The sequence below is a fragment of the Vespa mandarinia genome, chromosome 6 (genome assembly GCF_050613455.1).
Source record: "Vespa mandarinia isolate Hongniang chromosome 6, ASM5061345v1, whole genome shotgun sequence".
NCBI lineage: Eukaryota > Metazoa > Arthropoda > Insecta > Hymenoptera > Vespidae > Vespa > Vespa mandarinia.
Window position 1 is genome coordinate 9,088,558 of NC_140815.1, and position 17,078 is coordinate 9,105,635.

At 35.5% G+C, this 17,078-nt stretch overlaps 4 protein-coding genes across 6 annotated transcripts; 3 read left to right on the forward strand and 1 right to left on the reverse strand.

Moving 5' to 3' along the window:
- The first annotated feature begins 650 nt into the window (after positions 1–650).
- Positions 651–7,937, forward strand: Mocs1 (Molybdenum cofactor synthesis 1). Of its 3 annotated transcripts, XM_085657787.1 has the most exons (9): positions 4,641–4,920; positions 5,019–5,080; positions 5,155–5,319; positions 5,427–5,541; positions 5,624–5,791; positions 5,881–6,107; positions 6,213–6,437; positions 6,511–6,745; positions 7,046–7,936. In XM_085657787.1, the coding sequence occupies exons 3-9, from the start codon at positions 5,236–5,238 to the stop codon at positions 7,660–7,662; spliced, it is 1,671 nt and encodes a 556-aa protein (XP_085513913.1). In that variant the 5' UTR covers positions 4,641–4,920; positions 5,019–5,080; positions 5,155–5,235; the 3' UTR covers positions 7,663–7,936. The 3 variants fall into 3 exon arrangements, with proteins under 3 accessions (XP_085513914.1, XP_085513913.1, XP_035739080.2); XM_085657788.1 differs by lacking the exons at positions 4,641–4,920; positions 5,019–5,080; positions 5,155–5,319 and adding an exon at positions 651–790 and having other exon boundaries at positions 7,046–7,937; XM_035883187.2 differs by having other exon boundaries at positions 4,645–5,319; positions 6,823–7,181.
- LOC118449059 (ATP synthase mitochondrial F1 complex assembly factor 1) lies at positions 1,952–3,178 on the reverse strand. The gene is made up of 2 exons (XM_035883221.2): positions 2,847–3,178; positions 1,952–2,650 (listed from the first exon to the last, which is right to left on the reverse strand). Exons 1-2 carry the CDS (start codon positions 3,082–3,084, stop codon positions 2,043–2,045), a joined length of 846 nt encoding a protein of 281 aa, XP_035739114.1. The 5' UTR covers positions 3,085–3,178; the 3' UTR covers positions 1,952–2,042.
- Positions 7,938–8,486: 549 nt separating the features above from the next.
- On the forward strand, positions 8,487–10,994 carry LOC118449056 (zwei Ig domain protein zig-8). Its single transcript, XM_035883214.2, has 6 exons — positions 8,487–9,121; positions 9,265–9,485; positions 9,574–9,778; positions 9,871–10,021; positions 10,107–10,255; positions 10,458–10,994. Exons 1-6 carry the CDS (start codon positions 9,034–9,036, stop codon positions 10,556–10,558), a joined length of 915 nt encoding a protein of 304 aa, XP_035739107.1. The 5' UTR covers positions 8,487–9,033; the 3' UTR covers positions 10,559–10,994.
- Positions 10,995–13,273: 2,279 nt separating this feature from the next.
- LOC118449029 (dynein light chain Tctex-type 5) lies at positions 13,274–15,280 on the forward strand. Its single transcript, XM_035883091.2, has 6 exons — positions 13,274–13,349; positions 13,569–13,636; positions 13,984–14,097; positions 14,476–14,559; positions 14,647–14,843; positions 14,970–15,280. Exons 1-6 carry the CDS (start codon positions 13,274–13,276, stop codon positions 15,133–15,135), a joined length of 705 nt encoding a protein of 234 aa, XP_035738984.1. The 3' UTR covers positions 15,136–15,280.
- The last annotated feature ends 1,798 nt before the right edge of the window (positions 15,281–17,078 follow it).

Sequence of the window (17,078 nt, forward strand, 5' to 3'; positions counted from 1 at the left end):
GATAAGAGTAATATCGACGATAAATGGACCGCGAGACGGAGCAATGATTTCGGCGCGTTTTTTAATATCGCTATTAGTTGCGAAGGATTTGACAGTATCCCAAATAGACAAATATTCGAAGGTATCGTCCTCCCTTATTAGTTTTTAATCGAAACTATTAGGTACGAACTTTTGCGTTTGCGAGTTAAAGTTCGAGAAAAGAAATAACCGGCTTGAGAAGGGTAAGAATGAAAATAGCAAGGGTAGTGAATGGAGAGAGAATCGAAGGCCGCAGCTTCCATTCTGGATGTGGCCTTCGAGAACCCCAACCTCCATGAAAATCAATGTTAGCCACTGTGGTCTCGCGCTACTAGCCGTTCCGATAACGTCTTCCTTTCTCGCTCGTTCTCGCTCGTTCCCACTCTCCTCCGATCGGTCTTCTGAGTCTTTCTCTCTCGCTCTCCCTCACCCCCTCGTTCTCTGATACTCTTAGGTAGGATCTTCCTAAAAATACATCTAACTCGTGTACGCCTCTAAATGTATATGCGCCTGGCAACCTTTAGCGTCGCGTCGTTCTCGTTGGTATGTAAGAACGACGTTCGAAAATCTATTATTAGCTTGAATGCGGCCACGATAAAGGCAGCTTACAATTTGCAAAATGTCATAAGTGAGAAGTAACCAAGTAAGTACTACCTCCGAAGAGCGTAGAACGAAAAAAAAAACGAACCGTACCGTGAGAACAGGCATGGCGTACAAACAAACCACCTGCTTGACTCCTCTGCCAAGCCGAGCCAAGCCGAGTAAAACCGAAGTATGTGGATGCCGAACACACCACTTTGTCCTTCCTATGAAAAATATTGTGCCTTCATATTTTTTCCACCTACGGTAACGATATTTGACGGCGACGTCCTACAAACGATGCATATAATGCGCTTAACGACCCCTTAAGCTGTTCGCTTTTTGCCTCTACGATAACGCGGCTAGATACATTTTTTTTCTCTAACCATTTTGTCGGAGACCACGCACCTACCTTCTTTATGCTTGTAAAATTATGCCACGGAACGTTCTTGTTTTTATTTCTTTTCTCTTGACTATATACATGTATATATTTTTTTTTCTCGCCTGAAATTGCGCCATCGAAAATTGACGTCAGAATTCATTTTCCATAACGAGAAAACCCTCCCGCTTAAACTCTACATCCCTGCCATCCCTTTCGATCTATTTTGCTTTGTCTCTACTAATTGAAATGATATATATCGTACATAAATATGATAGATATTTGATAATAGATTGGTATAATTTAATATTGGTTCTCTTCATTCCGAGCGAGAACGATAACTCGCAATTAGAGCGGCCCGTTCAGTGGATTAAAATAAATATTCCATTTAATGAGCGAAACTCGACGTTACGTACTTCATAGATCGCAATGAAATTTGTGATGCACGTATCAACATATGCATTCCTCAAAATTGGTTCATCTAGTACAGCAATAGTTCATTCTTTTTATTTTTCAACGTCTCGTTCTATAACGCTTAATGCTACGGCTTTCGGCTTATGTCGGCTCGTCGATCATAAAACTTGTCATCTTTCCTTTCCTTTCCTTTCCTTTCCTTTCCTTTCCTTTCCATCCAGGATATCGAGGAAAGAAAAAAAAGAAAAAAGAAAAAAAAGCTAATATTTTTCACATCTATATCGACATAGATAATCGATATCGTTCGTACGATTCTTTAGAAATCCAAAGTTGAACGATGTATGAGAAAAGGGCAAACGCCCTTTTTCTCCCTCATTTCCGAATCACTATTTAAATTTGAAGGATATAAGCTGGGATATAAGGGAAAAGGTACGTTTGCTCGTACGACCAATTTCACGTCTCTTCTTCGAAACCATCGACATTTACCAACGAATATTCTATACTTTTATACAGTAAACGTTTACGATCTAAAATATGACCTATTTAGTCAACTTGTCAAACGATATTTAATACGTTTTATATGTTTCCTCAAATAAAAATACATAAAATTACTACTGTTCTTGCGTTAATATATTATTAACTACGTATATAATTACGTTACAAAAGATATTTTTTCCAATTGACTGATAAGATCGTTATATTTAAAATCATTAGGTGCGTTATTAAATGTTTCCATTAATTTCAACCTTTCTGAACTTTTTCCTGTATAATATAACTGAAGTTCATTAGCTAAACATTGGGCTTCCTGACAATTTAAAAAATTTAAATCAAATTCACCGCGCATCAGTACTATGCCCTTGCTATCTTTAAATTCTGTATAATGAGTTAGGGTTAAACATTCAGGTGCGTTCTCCATGTGTGTTTGATACCATAAAAGAGACGTCATATAAACTTTATTCCCTTGGAATTGACTTAAAAAAAATTCATAGCCCTGTTTTCTTGGTAACGGTAATAGAAACAAAGGATATTTCTTTCCGTAATCGAATATCCTTTCGTACTGCTCAGGTTCCATTGTCGCGCAAATGTAATCTTTTTGTTTATGATATTCAGTCCAAATTTGTTCAATTTCTTCTTTCGCCTTTTCCTTTATCATCTCCATATTCATTATATCGCTTAAACGTACTTCTTTGGTATGCGATGTCTCTATTACTTCGCTTTTTGCTTTAGCTCGATAGATACTACGTTCTTCTTCTCGTTTTTCTATAATACAAAAAAAAAATACAATGAATCTAATTGTTATATAAATAAATCCTAAATAATATTTAATCTAATACGTTTGGATCAAAATGTCACGATAAAAGAAAAAAAAGAAAAAAAAAATATCTATCGATCGTATCCTTCGGAACAGATAGAAATGAGAATGACAATAGCAAACTACGCAATAGTAAACGCATACCTTTTCTCTTTTGCACTTTTTTCTCTTCTTCTTCGATGCGTTCTTTCAATAAATCTGGATTTATTTGTTGAAGTTCTGCGATTTTCTTTGCATACTTGTCAAAATATGGATTATTTTTTAAATTTTCTAAAACCTGATCAGTCTTCGTTCGAGACATTATTATTCTAAACGATACAGACACTTTATTTCCTGTGATATATTGAGAACAACGAGATATTGACGAAAACCATAACCTCATTATCAACAAATATTAACCTCTCTCTTTCCACAATCCTATTTCAGAATTCACACATCGTTTATACAAGCATTGCCACCTAATTCCTAGCGTCGCTACTAAACCATTAAAAATGTTCACTTCTCAGTACTCCTGGCGCCATACAGTGTGTCGACCAGGAAGATAAAGATATTGTTCGCGCGCTTTATTTGACTAATTCCGCTGGCATATGTGATTGATTTATAATAAAAACTTAAAAAAAATTACTTACTTTTTACGAAGTTCTGCAATGGTCATCGTCACAAGACTTTAACTACAATAATTACGACGAACAACACTGACTCTATACTTCGCGATTGATTCTAGTTTATTTATTAACAATCACCTCGTACAAAAAAACGTACTACTCTATTAACCGCATTGTGCACGCGAGCACCAAGAACAAATGCACTACTATTTAGATATTAATTAATCGTATTACAGTGGTTAATATATACTACACATTTTTTAAAAATAAATGGGAAATTATCAAAAGTATTCATTGTTTAAATACATCTATACCTATACATGATAAAATTACGATGTTTACTCCTCGGAATATAAGCGAAGACTGATGACTTTTTTTTTCACAAATATTTCTTAAACACAACAATACCACGACCTGTTACCAACACATGATAGAAAACGCGCTTCAAGAAATCGATGAACATACTGTAAGAATGTGTACGTTAGAAAAAAATATGTTGATTATAAGTAATTAGAAGAACGATACAAATTCCTCTGATATCCGGAAAATAAATATGGCGTCGTATACGACGTCAGAACGGTTGAATAATTCCCGCCGAGCATGCGCACAGCGCCACTTTTGGTACATCGCTAGTCAATAAATATATTTCTTTCTTTTTCTATTTTCAGAAAGTGCCATGTAATATTAAATTTAAAAGCACATAAGAATCATGAAAAATTTTAATAATAATTATGATGAATACAGCTAACTACTAATTAATTAGTGAACAAACCGTTGTGTATACAAAGGCTCTCGTCATACAGACGTAGTTTCTCTCCACTTTCTACGTGCCAACAAATATGTGCATACATACATACATACATGCATATATATATATATATATATATATATAATCAATAAAACGAATAGTTATTATTATTTGTTTAGATGGCTTGTAAATATTAGAAAGAAAAAAAATATCAATTCAAATGAAATATTATAGTTCGGAAGTAGTTGAAAATCAGTTGGGAATATTCTTTAGGAGAAGAAGCTGAAGCAACATTTATCTATATATAACAATTATCTATATAAGCGGGAAAGCTTGAAATATGTTGAAAAAAAAAAGAATTCTTTGATCTGGGTATTCGTACACTCCTGACCTACATTAATTCTGAGCACAAACATTGATCTATATAATTTCTTGAAAAATGTCCATTTTTGTAATGCTACCAAAAAACTGTCTTGCTTGCTTTTATACAGACGTTACATACATCCGGTCATATGAATGCCTGGAATCAGGCTTGATGACAAGCATTCACAACAAACTTTTATATGTATTTGATCTATAATTTTCTCCCATACGTATATTTATATATACTCATACGTGTAAATTCTTAGAAAAGTCTAGAACTTGATATAAAGTTCAAATGAATCACGTCAAAATATTAGAAAATTTATGCATAATATATTTTTAAACATTTTGGATCACAAACGTATAATTTATATACTCCTTCAAACTTCTAATTATTATTTAAATACTTGGAAATTGTGGCTATACGTAATAATATTATACATGCTTACGAAATGAATAGTATAGGGAGAAGAAGAGAGAGGAAGAAAGGGGGAGATTAAACGTAGGTAGAATGTAGTGATGTAAACGTTATCAGTTAAACAGAATTAATTTAATCATATAACTTCTCATATTCAAGGTCTTTAATTTTCTTCATTGTAGAAAAGATAAGCTACGTAGTATCGAGTTGAGAAAGATTTATATTGTATACCACAGATAACAATGTAAAGATAAGTCGATGAATAATTATGCATATGTTACTTACCATACAAAAATCATTCTCTTTTTTTTTTTTTAGTAAATTAACCAGTGTATGTAGTATAGTCTGAGTGATAGTATAGGTTATGTTTACATCTTGAGTTTATTATATATTACACAGATGTTTCGAAAAGTTCACGTAGGTAGAAACTTTTTAAATGCTTTAAATGCATCAAGTAAAGCCTCTACCAATCCTTCAAACAGGGTAAGCTTAAAAACATTTTATGCACGTTTATTGTTTACAATTGTAATAATAAATAGAATACACTTTTGAACACTTTGAAAATTATAAATGTCTCAATTTTATTTCAGATAAAAGAATTTCGAGAAAAATTAAACACCTTCAACGATGACATATTAACAGACTCATTTGGAAGACGTCATACATATCTTAGGATTTCAATTACAGAACGTTGTAATCTTCGTTGTATGTAATTTTATGAATTTTATCTATATTTAGAACAATATAATATCTTGCATCATATTTATAAGATTTTTTTCAAACGTAGGTACTTATTGCATGCCAGCAGAAGGTGTAAAATTAACTGCGAAAGATGGAATCTTAAAGACAGAAGAAATAATCAGGCTAGCAGATCTGTTTACTAAGGAAGGCATATGTAAAATACGATTGACTGGTGGTGAGCCTACAGTTCGCAAAGATATTGTTGATATTATTGGTAACTATAATAAATTAGGATATAGAATACATACATATATACATATATATATACAATGTATAATACTTATATTCATTAAATATATTTAGTTGAATTAAAGAAGTTGGAAAATTTAAAACAAGTTGCAATTACAACAAATGGTTTAACATTAACTCGTCAATTGCCAGCTCTTCAAAGAGCAGGTCTAGATGGTTTGAACATTTCACTTGATACTCTTAAAGCAGACCGTTTTGAGCGTTTTACGCGCAGAAAAGGATGGGCAAAAGTTATGGCTTCAATAGATTTGGCTGTTCAACTAGGTTATAATCCAGTAAAAGTAAGTTATGTTTTTTTTTTTTTTTTTTTTTTTTTTTTTTTTTTTTTTTTTTTTTTTTTCAAACAATTATAATGCATAATTAAAAGAACGTCTTGTTTTCGACAGGTGAATTGTGTAGTAATGAAAGGCTTTAATGACGATGAACTTGTTCATTTTGTTAATATGACCAAAGATCGCCCATTGGATATACGTTTTATAGAATACATGCCATTTTATGGGAACGAATGGAAAGAAAATAAAATGGTTTCATTTAATGAAATGAAACATATTATTAGGCAAACTTATCCTGAATTTCAAGCACTTTCAAATAAGTCAAATGATACATCAAAGGTTTTTTATTTTGCTTTATCTAAGCAACAGTTAAAATATCATAATTAATAATTCATTTCCTTTATTTTATTAGGCATATCAAGTCCCCGGTTTTACAGGACAAATTGGCTTCATTACATCAATGACTCATAACTTTTGTAGCTCTTGTAATCGATTAAGAATTACAGCAGATGGAAATTTAAAAGTTTGTTTATTTGAAGGAAAAAGTGAAGTTTCGTTACGCGACGTTCTTCGAAGTGGAGGATCCGAGGAGGACTTAAAGAATATAATTCGTAACGCAATATGGGGAAAGAAGAAGCAGCATGCAGGTAATGTTTGCATGCATTTAAATAGAAAATGAATTATTTTGTAAAAAGCGATAGCGTTTATACCGTATATGTTTCAGGAATGTTCAATTTATCCCAAATGGAAAACAGACCAATGATTTTAATCGGTGGTTAAATGTAGATTATTCGAATCGAGGATTTATATATATATATATATATGATATAACTAAAAACATTATTTTTCTAATATCTGTACAGACGTTATCGCTATATTAGACGAATATCTTAGTGGCGTAAGAACATTAATCCAAATTAATGATTAATTCCATTTATTTCATACAGTTAATCGAAAAGAAAACTTTTATTATAAAACGCAAGTGCAACGTAAGATATTGGAAAACTTCTGTTGGCGGAATTATTTACCGTGTTCGGATCTCTTCTCTCAGAATCATCGAGTTGCTAGAAGTTGTAGAACGTATTCTACACTTTCTCATATAGATGAAACTGGAAAAGCCAATATGGTTGATGTCGGAGGTAAAAATGAAAGCAACCGAGTAGCAATAGCCAAAGGAGAGATACATGTAGGACCGGTTATAAGTCAATTGATAGCAGAAAATAATGTGAAAAAGGGAGATGTGTTGTCTGTGGCACAATTAGCTGGTATTATGGCTGCTAAACGTACTTCAGAATTAATACCATTGTGTCATCCTTTAAATATATCATATGTAAATGTATACTTAAGGTTAAACGAAGAATTGCATCTAGTAGAAATTATAGCTGAGGTAAGATGTACTGGAAAAACTGGAGTAGAAATGGAAGCTTTGACAGCCGTATCCGTAGCCGGACTTACAATTTACGACATGTGTAAACACGCAGCTACTACACACGCGATGAAAATAACCAATATAGAATTAGTATTGAAAACGGGTGGTACAAAGAGTAATTATTTAAAAAATTAAATTGGTGCTGTACATTGTAGATAATGTCGATGTTGAATATTTTTTTAAGTACAAATTGTTATAAAACATTTTTATTCTTATATGTGGTAACAATGTAATATAATATATAAGAAAGTTAGGCCATTATTTTTTTATAAGAATGATTGTTAAGTAGAATTTTATACGATAATATTTATCAATGTTCAGTTATTATATACGGTTTTTTATTTTCTATAAATTTTTATCAGTATTTAGATGGGATAAAAGGAACAAAATGTTACAAATTTTTATGAATTGTATATATTTTTTAATAGACTTTATATAGCATTTATTGTTGATATATAAATAACTGGTTATTTTTTCCTGCATTAATGTTGAACAGCTTTAAAAAAGAAAAAAGAAGCAACAATTGTAAGATGATTTATTGAAATAAATTATCAGTAATAGAAAGGAAAGATGATGCGATACGACAGACTTTTGTATCTAAATCCAACTCGAGTACATATCCCATTCGACGTACGTATGTATCCCGAATTTCCGATATTATGTCGTCGTCGAAAACGTATCGATGCAGAATCGTAATAGGAAGATATAGCAAAGATGCATTTATGGTAAGTAGTATCGACAATCGGAAATGTGTCGAAGGAGGTAGATTTGGTGAACGACTTGCAAAATAAATATTCTTTTTTGTGGAAAAAAAAAAAAAAGAAAAAAAAAAGAAAAAGAAAAGACTTATCGTCATACGTGATAAGTTCTCATGAGCGCAATCGCAGATGCGGAAAGTACAGCGCGGGCGCGATGTACCTACAATTCGAGCTTTTAGTCCTCCACTAAGAGAAGTTACTCTTTAGTACTTCGGATGCTACCGGAGCGCATTGCCGGGAAGATCGTTCTTAAGTCGATTTTTCTTTTTTTAAACGACACTACGGAATATAAATCATTTCCTTGGTCGATATCATCTCGAACTAATTATTCTCACTATACGTTTTAACTCGTAATTTTTGTTCTTTTTTTTTTTCTTTTTCTTTTTTAATCGCACGTACGATCTTACATTCGATCAATGACACGGACTTTATAGGATCGAACTATCATTCCTCGATCGGTTTCAAAGTTCAGTTCTGGTCAACGAAACTTATATCGTCGCGGTGAAATGTGTAAAAAAAAGAAATATCTCCCGACGTCTGGCTTAAGTTCGAAGAGATTTTGTTTCGAGAAGAGAAACGGGGGAAGGCACGGATCGTGATCCATTAAAAAATTATTATCTATTTCGTGATAGGAGAGGGAGATTAATATTCATTTTAAATGTTGCAAAGGATAATAATTAAAAATGCCGTGCATTCCAGAAAGCTCGAAGATCTATGAGCAAAGATGAACGATAGTCGAGTATAAAAAATGGCACCATTCCACGGCATGGTCCTACTGTTGCTAGGAATCGGTTACCTGTTACACGCGGAACCATCTTTCGGTCATCGCGATATAGGTAGACCAAACGTTTTCCCCTTCAACTCTTTCTTTTTTCGTTCGTCGTAATATCGATGTCGACGATTAAGCAATCGACTCTGTTCATGTGTCGTGTGAAAAGTGACGTTGATTTTTAATACGGAACGTTTCTACCACATACAGGGATAATAGCGGATGACGTTAGATCGAGACGAAGAGAAGATCACGGATATTCACCTGTTTTGGAATATTTTTACGGCGAACGTATTGACAACGAGATGCGTAAGCATTATCGTACAAAAAGGCACACATATTTTTCCGATGATCTTCCACAAAACGTGACGGTCGCCGTCGGTCAATTCGCCGTGTTGTCGTGCCGAGTCGAAAATTTAGAAAACAGGACCGTGAGTCCTTCCTTTTAACTTATTTAACGATATGGGATATAAAGTAAAGAACGCAACGAATCTTTCAACGTGAAATTTCTTATCTCAGGTATCTTGGATGCGAAAGAAGGACGTTAGGATCCTAACGTCCATGGAGACGACTTATACCGCCGACAAGAGATTCGCGATAATCGGTAAATCGCCAAATTGGGATCTACGTATAGATTCCGTGCAACCCGAGGACGCTGGTATTTACGAGTGTCAAGTTAATACCGAGCCAAAGATGGACAGAGCGGTCAATTTGAAGGTCTTGGGTGAGCAACTTATTAGTTGAATGAAATATTATCAAATTGTCTACATCGGTATATATAAATTGATAACTATATAACGTTTCTCGTTGCGCAAGACGTACAAGCAAAAATCATTGGCTCCGAAGAGGTATACGTGAAGAAAGGAAGTAAAATCAGTTTGACCTGTACCGTCGACATGCAGGACGTACCACCGAGTAACGTGACTTGGTATCACGCGGGTTCGGTCATCGACTTTGATAGTCCAAGGTGCGTCAGACAAAGGAGATAGATTGTATCAAGAGGAAACGCTCGCTATTACAAAGTGACTATATCAAATTCTTACGGTCGATAGGGGTGGCGTTTCTTTGGAAACTGAAAAGGGCAAGAGCTTTACCAAAAGCATGCTGGTAATAACGCGCGCGTTACTCAACGACAGCGGCAATTACACGTGCTTCTCAAATAAGGCTGCTCCAGCTAGCGTGGTGGTTCACGTGTTGAACGGTGAGATGGATTTCTCTTTGAGTACAAAGAATTTCCTCTATTTTGGATTACGTAGATAAATGTTACGATATTCGTAGTTCTAAAGAGAGAGAGAGAGAGAGAGAGAGAGAGAGAGAGAGAGAGAGAGACGTATATCCGTATTTGAAACGTTCCTATGTTGTCGCTGATATTGGTAAGCGCTTAGCTTGAAATCTGTTCGCAGGAGAACATCCCGCGGCGATGCAGCATGGAGGCAGCGATAGTGTCAACAGAAGGATAGTCTTATTCCTCACGATCGTACTACCGATCGTTATATTTCGGTGAGCGATGCTTCCAGTGATCTTATATATCGAACGAACGAGACGTGTTCCTGTAATATATATATATAAATATATACATACATATATATATATATATATATATATATATATATACATATACCTAAGAGGATGGTGCGCGGATGGAACTGTGATCGCGAACTTCGATGTGTACCTAATATGTAAAAAATTCACTTTTCTATCGATTTAGAAAATACCATGTAATCCACTCCACTGACCGCTGCCATATAGGAACACAGCTGACACACGCACGCACGCACGCACACACACACACACACACACACACACATACATCATCTTATCTCATATGATCTTCGTGTTGTTCATCGTCTCGAAACTCATCGCTGTAGATTAACGTCGATCTATATCATTGCATGTCGATCCTGGAATGTATCATTGCTACGGCCTAATAAATTTCTTTGAAATTATAATATTAAAATACATTTTGGAAAGTCGTCGAATCGAGAAGGAAAGTGCCATCACGTCACGTCTATTTCGCAGAGAGTTCAACGATTCTTACGAGTCTCTCGAAACTTGAATGAATTTGCAAGTTCATCTTATAGTTACCTAATTACAAGGGCCTTTCCTTCTGCCGATAATAGCATTATCATCGACGAATTGGGGTCACGTTTTCAATAATGAAAGGGGAAAGGACAGACTCGGGGGTCGGAATATGCGTTCGTTTTCTCCTACCCTCTCTCCTCATTCTCTCGATCTTCATCTCCTCCTCTCCCGCCACGCTCCCTCTTTCTGTCTCTTCCTGTGTCCACACACGTCCCACCAGTGCCGGTACGGATGTACCCAGTACTGGCCTCATTTTATGCAAATCACACAGAAGCATCTGTTAGATGCTCACCACGAAACGGAAACTCAGACACATCGGCTATGTAAATTCATGAGATTCTCCTTGTTCCTTGTGCAAGGAATCTCATCGAAGACTTTCTCCTCTATCAGTCAAACTTTGAGTACGCTACGCAAAGTATTTTTTTAATTTAACAGACTATATTTTGTATCCTTTATCATTATTCGATTTACTTTACTACGAATAACTTCGATCAAATATTATTTTACAAAGTTTCGTCAGATACCTTAAGCGTTATGAGATGATACTTATCAACGCTTACTGCAGTTTCCTCTTTAGTTAATGATATGTTGACCCTCCATTAATGGATTCTGTGCGATCTGCCTATAATTAGCGGAACACCAAAGACATGCGGTCACGTTGTGTTCTCTATGAGGGAGTTGACCGTATAAGCTAGATGATCGATAGTGTATCAACGTCATTGTACGACGCTTAAAAATATTCCCCATGGAAAAACGCTTAATACTTTGGCCTTTGGCTCTCAACGTGCTTTCGCCTAACCGTTGATGCATAATTCATATCTGCTCTTTCTGTACTCCGGTAATCATTAGACCGTGCAGTTTTAAGGAATGCAAAAACCGCCCACACTCTCCTGCACCTTCACCTTTATCATGGGGAACATTTTTATGCGAAAGTACAAAAAAGCAAAGCACTTGTTCGTTTTCTTTTTTCTGCGATCTCTTTACGTTCGTTATAAAAAGTTTTGACAAACGAAGAGAAAGAGAGAGAGAGAGAGAGAGAGAGAGAGAGAGAGAGAGAAAGAGGAGAACGCAGGATGGAATCACGCATGGAGTAAGGAAAATCCAATTGAATTATACAAGGAATGCACTATACACGCAAATGCCTCCTTTATCGAGGAGTTTCGCGCGTTTGGCGAAGCTTCACCCAGTAAAGGTTGAGAAGGACACGACAGGGAATAGATCCGTGGATGTAATAAAAGTGTGTACGTGAATGAAATGGCACGAGCCAAGTAGGTATGAGACGTTTTCGACAATACTTTAAAATCATGGTTACCCTACATTTGCGCGAGCTCCGACAGTCCGGTATTTTTTCGCTTTCTTCTCGACTACACGTTTTCTTCTGCTTATTTTTACATGTAAACATGAACATAATACTCTAACCCAATAGCAAAAAATGCTCGATATTTTCTCTCGGAACTTTATATATCTTCGTATAATAAATCCGACAACGCAAAAAGGCTATAAACGTGAGAGAGAGAGAGAGAGAGAGAGAGAGAGAGAGAGAGAGAGAAAAAAGTATTTTTATTCTCGACGTTACGTGATTGCAATTCACTCTATTTCGCAGATAAATTAAACTATAACCTCGTCTATCCTTTCATTTTATCTGACCCTGTGAATTATCCTAAAGTACATGGAAAGCACGTACGTGACATTTCGCTGGCTTTAAAAATGTCAGACTCGTACGCTATAAATGTAATAATCGTGAAAATGGCCGAAAAATTACGTGCACAAGATAGGTGCAATTTTTTTCTTTTCGTCTTAACACTTTTCATTAGCCAAAGACAAGTCGAACTTCGATGCGTATAAAAGCGATTGTTAAAAACTTTTAATATTCTTTTAATATATCTGCTTTTCCTTAAAAGGGTCGATCGCGAAATGATTTTTTTATCAACTTCCTCGAGACGTACAACTATCCGCGTTCGGGATTAAGCAAAGAAAAGAAAGGAAAAGAAAGGAAAAGAAAGGAAAAAAGAAAATGGTTATCATCGTCGGTACAATTCAATCGAGTGCGAGAAAGACAAAACTTTTTGTAAAGTACTTTACGAATTTTCTAACCGTGGGAAAGAAAAGGAAGGGATCCGATGGTGGCTGGTTAGAGATGACTGTACCGAACGAGAGTTTTATCGAGTTAGTCGACGAGTTCGACGACACGTTCGCCCAACTTACTTATGGAAGTAGAAATAGAAATACCCGGGAAATCTTACGGATTGTTTATCGACTAGTCTCGAGATTTCTTTGCGCTCGTTGGACTCATTGAATTTCTCTAATGCGATAACGATTTTACTTTGCCAATATGAAAGACTTCTTTATATCTTTAAAATGAATTATAACGACCGATTAATTTTTATTTCCGTACGATTTTCTTTCGTAATATAAAGAATCTCATTTTCCAGGTAAAGTACTTTATAGAGATCCATGGTTGAAAAAAGTTTCTTCCGACGTCGTCGACTATGAGCTGCGAGTACAAACTCTCAGTCTTTTAGCGCGACTCTCTTTATCCTTACCGAAACAAACTTTTCAAAGCGACTACTTGTTATGACAAGGCGATTAAAAAGTCGAGAATTTGTGCTGTTGAATTCAAAGAGAATATTTCAAAATTGTAAACTAATGCTTTTTGATGAAGCAAATGAATTTGCTTATTTGAATAATTTTTAATTGAATAATTTCTAATTTGTATCAACGACGAAACGGTAACGAGTCGTTAAAAATCGTACGATTCAGAGCTAATTTTGCTTTCTTGCTCCCTTCAAGTCGTTCTTTTTTATTCCCATAAAAAACCGTTTTTAGACGTTTAGCAAATTCGTGTAGAATTTGACGATTAATATGGTCTCAATCGTCAACAAACGAAACATTCGATTATCAAGGCAATCCTTGGTCAACGTTGAGGAAGGATTGGGAATTTATCATGACGATTATAAATCAGTAATAATATTGTTAGCTTAGGTTATGTATATACGGTTTTTATAATAGATATTGAAATATGTTACATTTTTAACGTATAAAATGTAAATATTTACGTGTACTTAAACATAGAATGTTTCGTAACAAGAGATCTTTGTCGAAAGCTTATAAAAGCTTATAAAAGCTTATGAAATTAAAGAGGAACGCACGTTAAAAGAGATAGGCATCTTGTAAAGATACATCGGCACCGCTTGCGAGTTTCGACTATTTTCTCTCTCTCTCTCTCTCTCTCTCTCTCTCTCTCTCTCTCGCTAAAATGCCGATAATAACATTCGATTCTTCTTCGTCGATCAATGATTTAATACCTGACTAAAATGCTCTCTTGTACGACGTCTACAGGACAAGAAGAAAACTTTGTCAAGATTGTCGATCGTGCCCACTACAAGCCGTTTCTTATTTCATTTGCGAGGGAATCAATTAAAGGTGAGTATCGAAGAAGGTCACCGAGAACGAGAATGAAATAACAAGATGGGAAGCAATCGAAATGTTTCTTGTTTTGTATACAAACAGATACCAAAATATCAAAACACGTATCGCCTGGAACCCTTCAGATCTTTTTGCGTCGAGACGGTCGACAATATCGTTTCTACCGTAATGGAAAATAAATTATCACTCTTCTCGTTCTATCAGTCGGATAATGCCTCTAAGTTATCTATGGAGATTTCCAACGATGTCTTCAAAGCGATCAACAAGAGAGATTACGATAGGTATAAAATACGAATAAATATGAATAGAGGAGCCGAAAAGACTCTAAAGAAGACGAAAAGACGTCGTTAGTTCCTAGTTTACGTATACTTATATATACATTTCGTTTCTCCATTCTCTCTTCGCAGATATAAAATAGTGGTACAAGTGACTATCATACAACGTATGGGGCAAAGCGTACATTCTGCCTTTCAGTGCCTCTGGGATGTGGAACGTGACAATTACTCGTACTACGTTTTCGAAAATTCTCACATATACGCGTGGTGCTGCGTGTTCGGTCTTTACTACGAATGAAAACGAAATTCCCTGTCTCTCTCTCTCTCTCTCTCTGTGTGTGTGTGTGCGTGTGTGTGTTTGTCTGTGTCTGTTCCTCTATTCCTCTCTGCGTATTTCTCCAGCTTCAACCTTAGTGACGACCCGTAGAGACCGTCTGGTGTTACCGAGCAACGTAGAGCAGGTGTCCTTTTATCCTCTTCTCCGTACGAGCGCGATCCTAATACACATATTTTCCTGTTATTACGCGAACAAGATCGACAAGAGACGCTACGTACTTTCGCTCTTGAAATTCGTGTTCGTAAAATCGTTGAGGTCCGAACGTTTAAAAGTTACTCTCGAAAACTATTTCGTACATTGCTCTCTTTACTTTGCGATATTTCATATGACATTATTCCTTTATGTTTGAAATACAATGAACCCCCCGTTGAAGTCCCGATCGATTATACCTATGAAGTAACTATCTAATATTAATATTTATTAGTTTCGTAACTTTCCGTACTAGCTCCAAACGCCGTTGGCGACGTGACCGAGCCATATACCTTCCTTTCGGACTCTTCGACGAATGATTTATCGAAAAACTTTTAACTTTGGCTCGTCTTCTCCTCGTCGGAATAATAGTCGACGATTTAAAGTTTTGGAAACACGCCCGATATTTTTATAGATATTCATCGGAGTTATCGGGACACGACATGCTAGACCGAAGAATAATGGAAACGTGGCTGCTATGAGGTAGACGAGAAACGAGCTGATCTTTATTACGTTGAAAATGATAACGATTCGATGAAAGCTATTGAAAAAAAAAAAAAAAAAAAAAAGGCGAAGAAAAACCAAGAAAAAAAAGAGACCTCTTTTTCTTTCCTTTACTTTCCTCGCACGTACGTTTATCCAAGAATCTTGGAATATTATTTCGAGTTAGCTAAGACTTTTAACTTTCTTCGACAAAAAGTGACTAGAAGAGATGATACGAGATGAAAAGAATATGAGACCGGGCAACGAGAAAATTATACTTCATCGAACGAATAATATTTTTTTGTTTTTTCTTTTCTTTTTTTTTTCTTTTTTTTTTCTTTTTTTTTTGGCACGGATGAGGATTACTTAAAACGACTCTCGTAGATGAGTAAGAATATGAAAAAGAACGGTACGAAATCTCAAAACAATACCGATAACTGCTCTAAAAGTACAAGTTTCTTCTTTTAGCATAGTTACATCGATAGTTTCTCGGAATAAAGTAAAATTATTTGTCGATAAAATATAGCGATTTATAAGCCGGATATTCGAGTGGAAAAATGTTTTGAAATAACAATCGCCGTCAATAAGAAACGGAAATCAGATGTCGAGTCAAACGCACGAAATATATAATCTCGATAGAACGTGCGGCCGACTATATATACGCAATCGTTTTGATGGACGATGCATCAAAACTGGTCGAACTGAATTTTAATCTATCTCCGTACGACTCGACGTTATTTCGCGAACGTTTCATGTTCTCTCTGTCTCTCTCTCTCTTTCTCTCTTTTTTATAACGTAAAAATAAAATCAATGGAAAAAAATAGATAGGAAGTGCAAGTTGTAAAAGTAGGAAACAACAATCAAATCGTGTGTCATTTCGTAAAGAGCAGAGAAAGAGAGAGAGAGAGAGAGAGAGAGAGAGAGAGAGAGAGAGAGAGAGAGCAACCAATGTTGGACGCATTTCGATCGCGTTGATAAAAGCAAAGCTTGAGAGTCCGCTTGAACGGTCAGATGAATTAACGGAGATTGTGCCGGCGATAATATCAGCACTATCATTGATTCTACACGGGGTCATAGATTTTTCGATAATACGATTACAAGAAATATAAGCCGCGCCTTAATGACTCGGCTGAAAATTAGGGGAAAATGCGTGGCGGCTCGCACGTAAAATTAATGGTGCAATTTCGACGTCGTACCATGCGGTGACAATATGGGCAAAAGCCATCCTACTA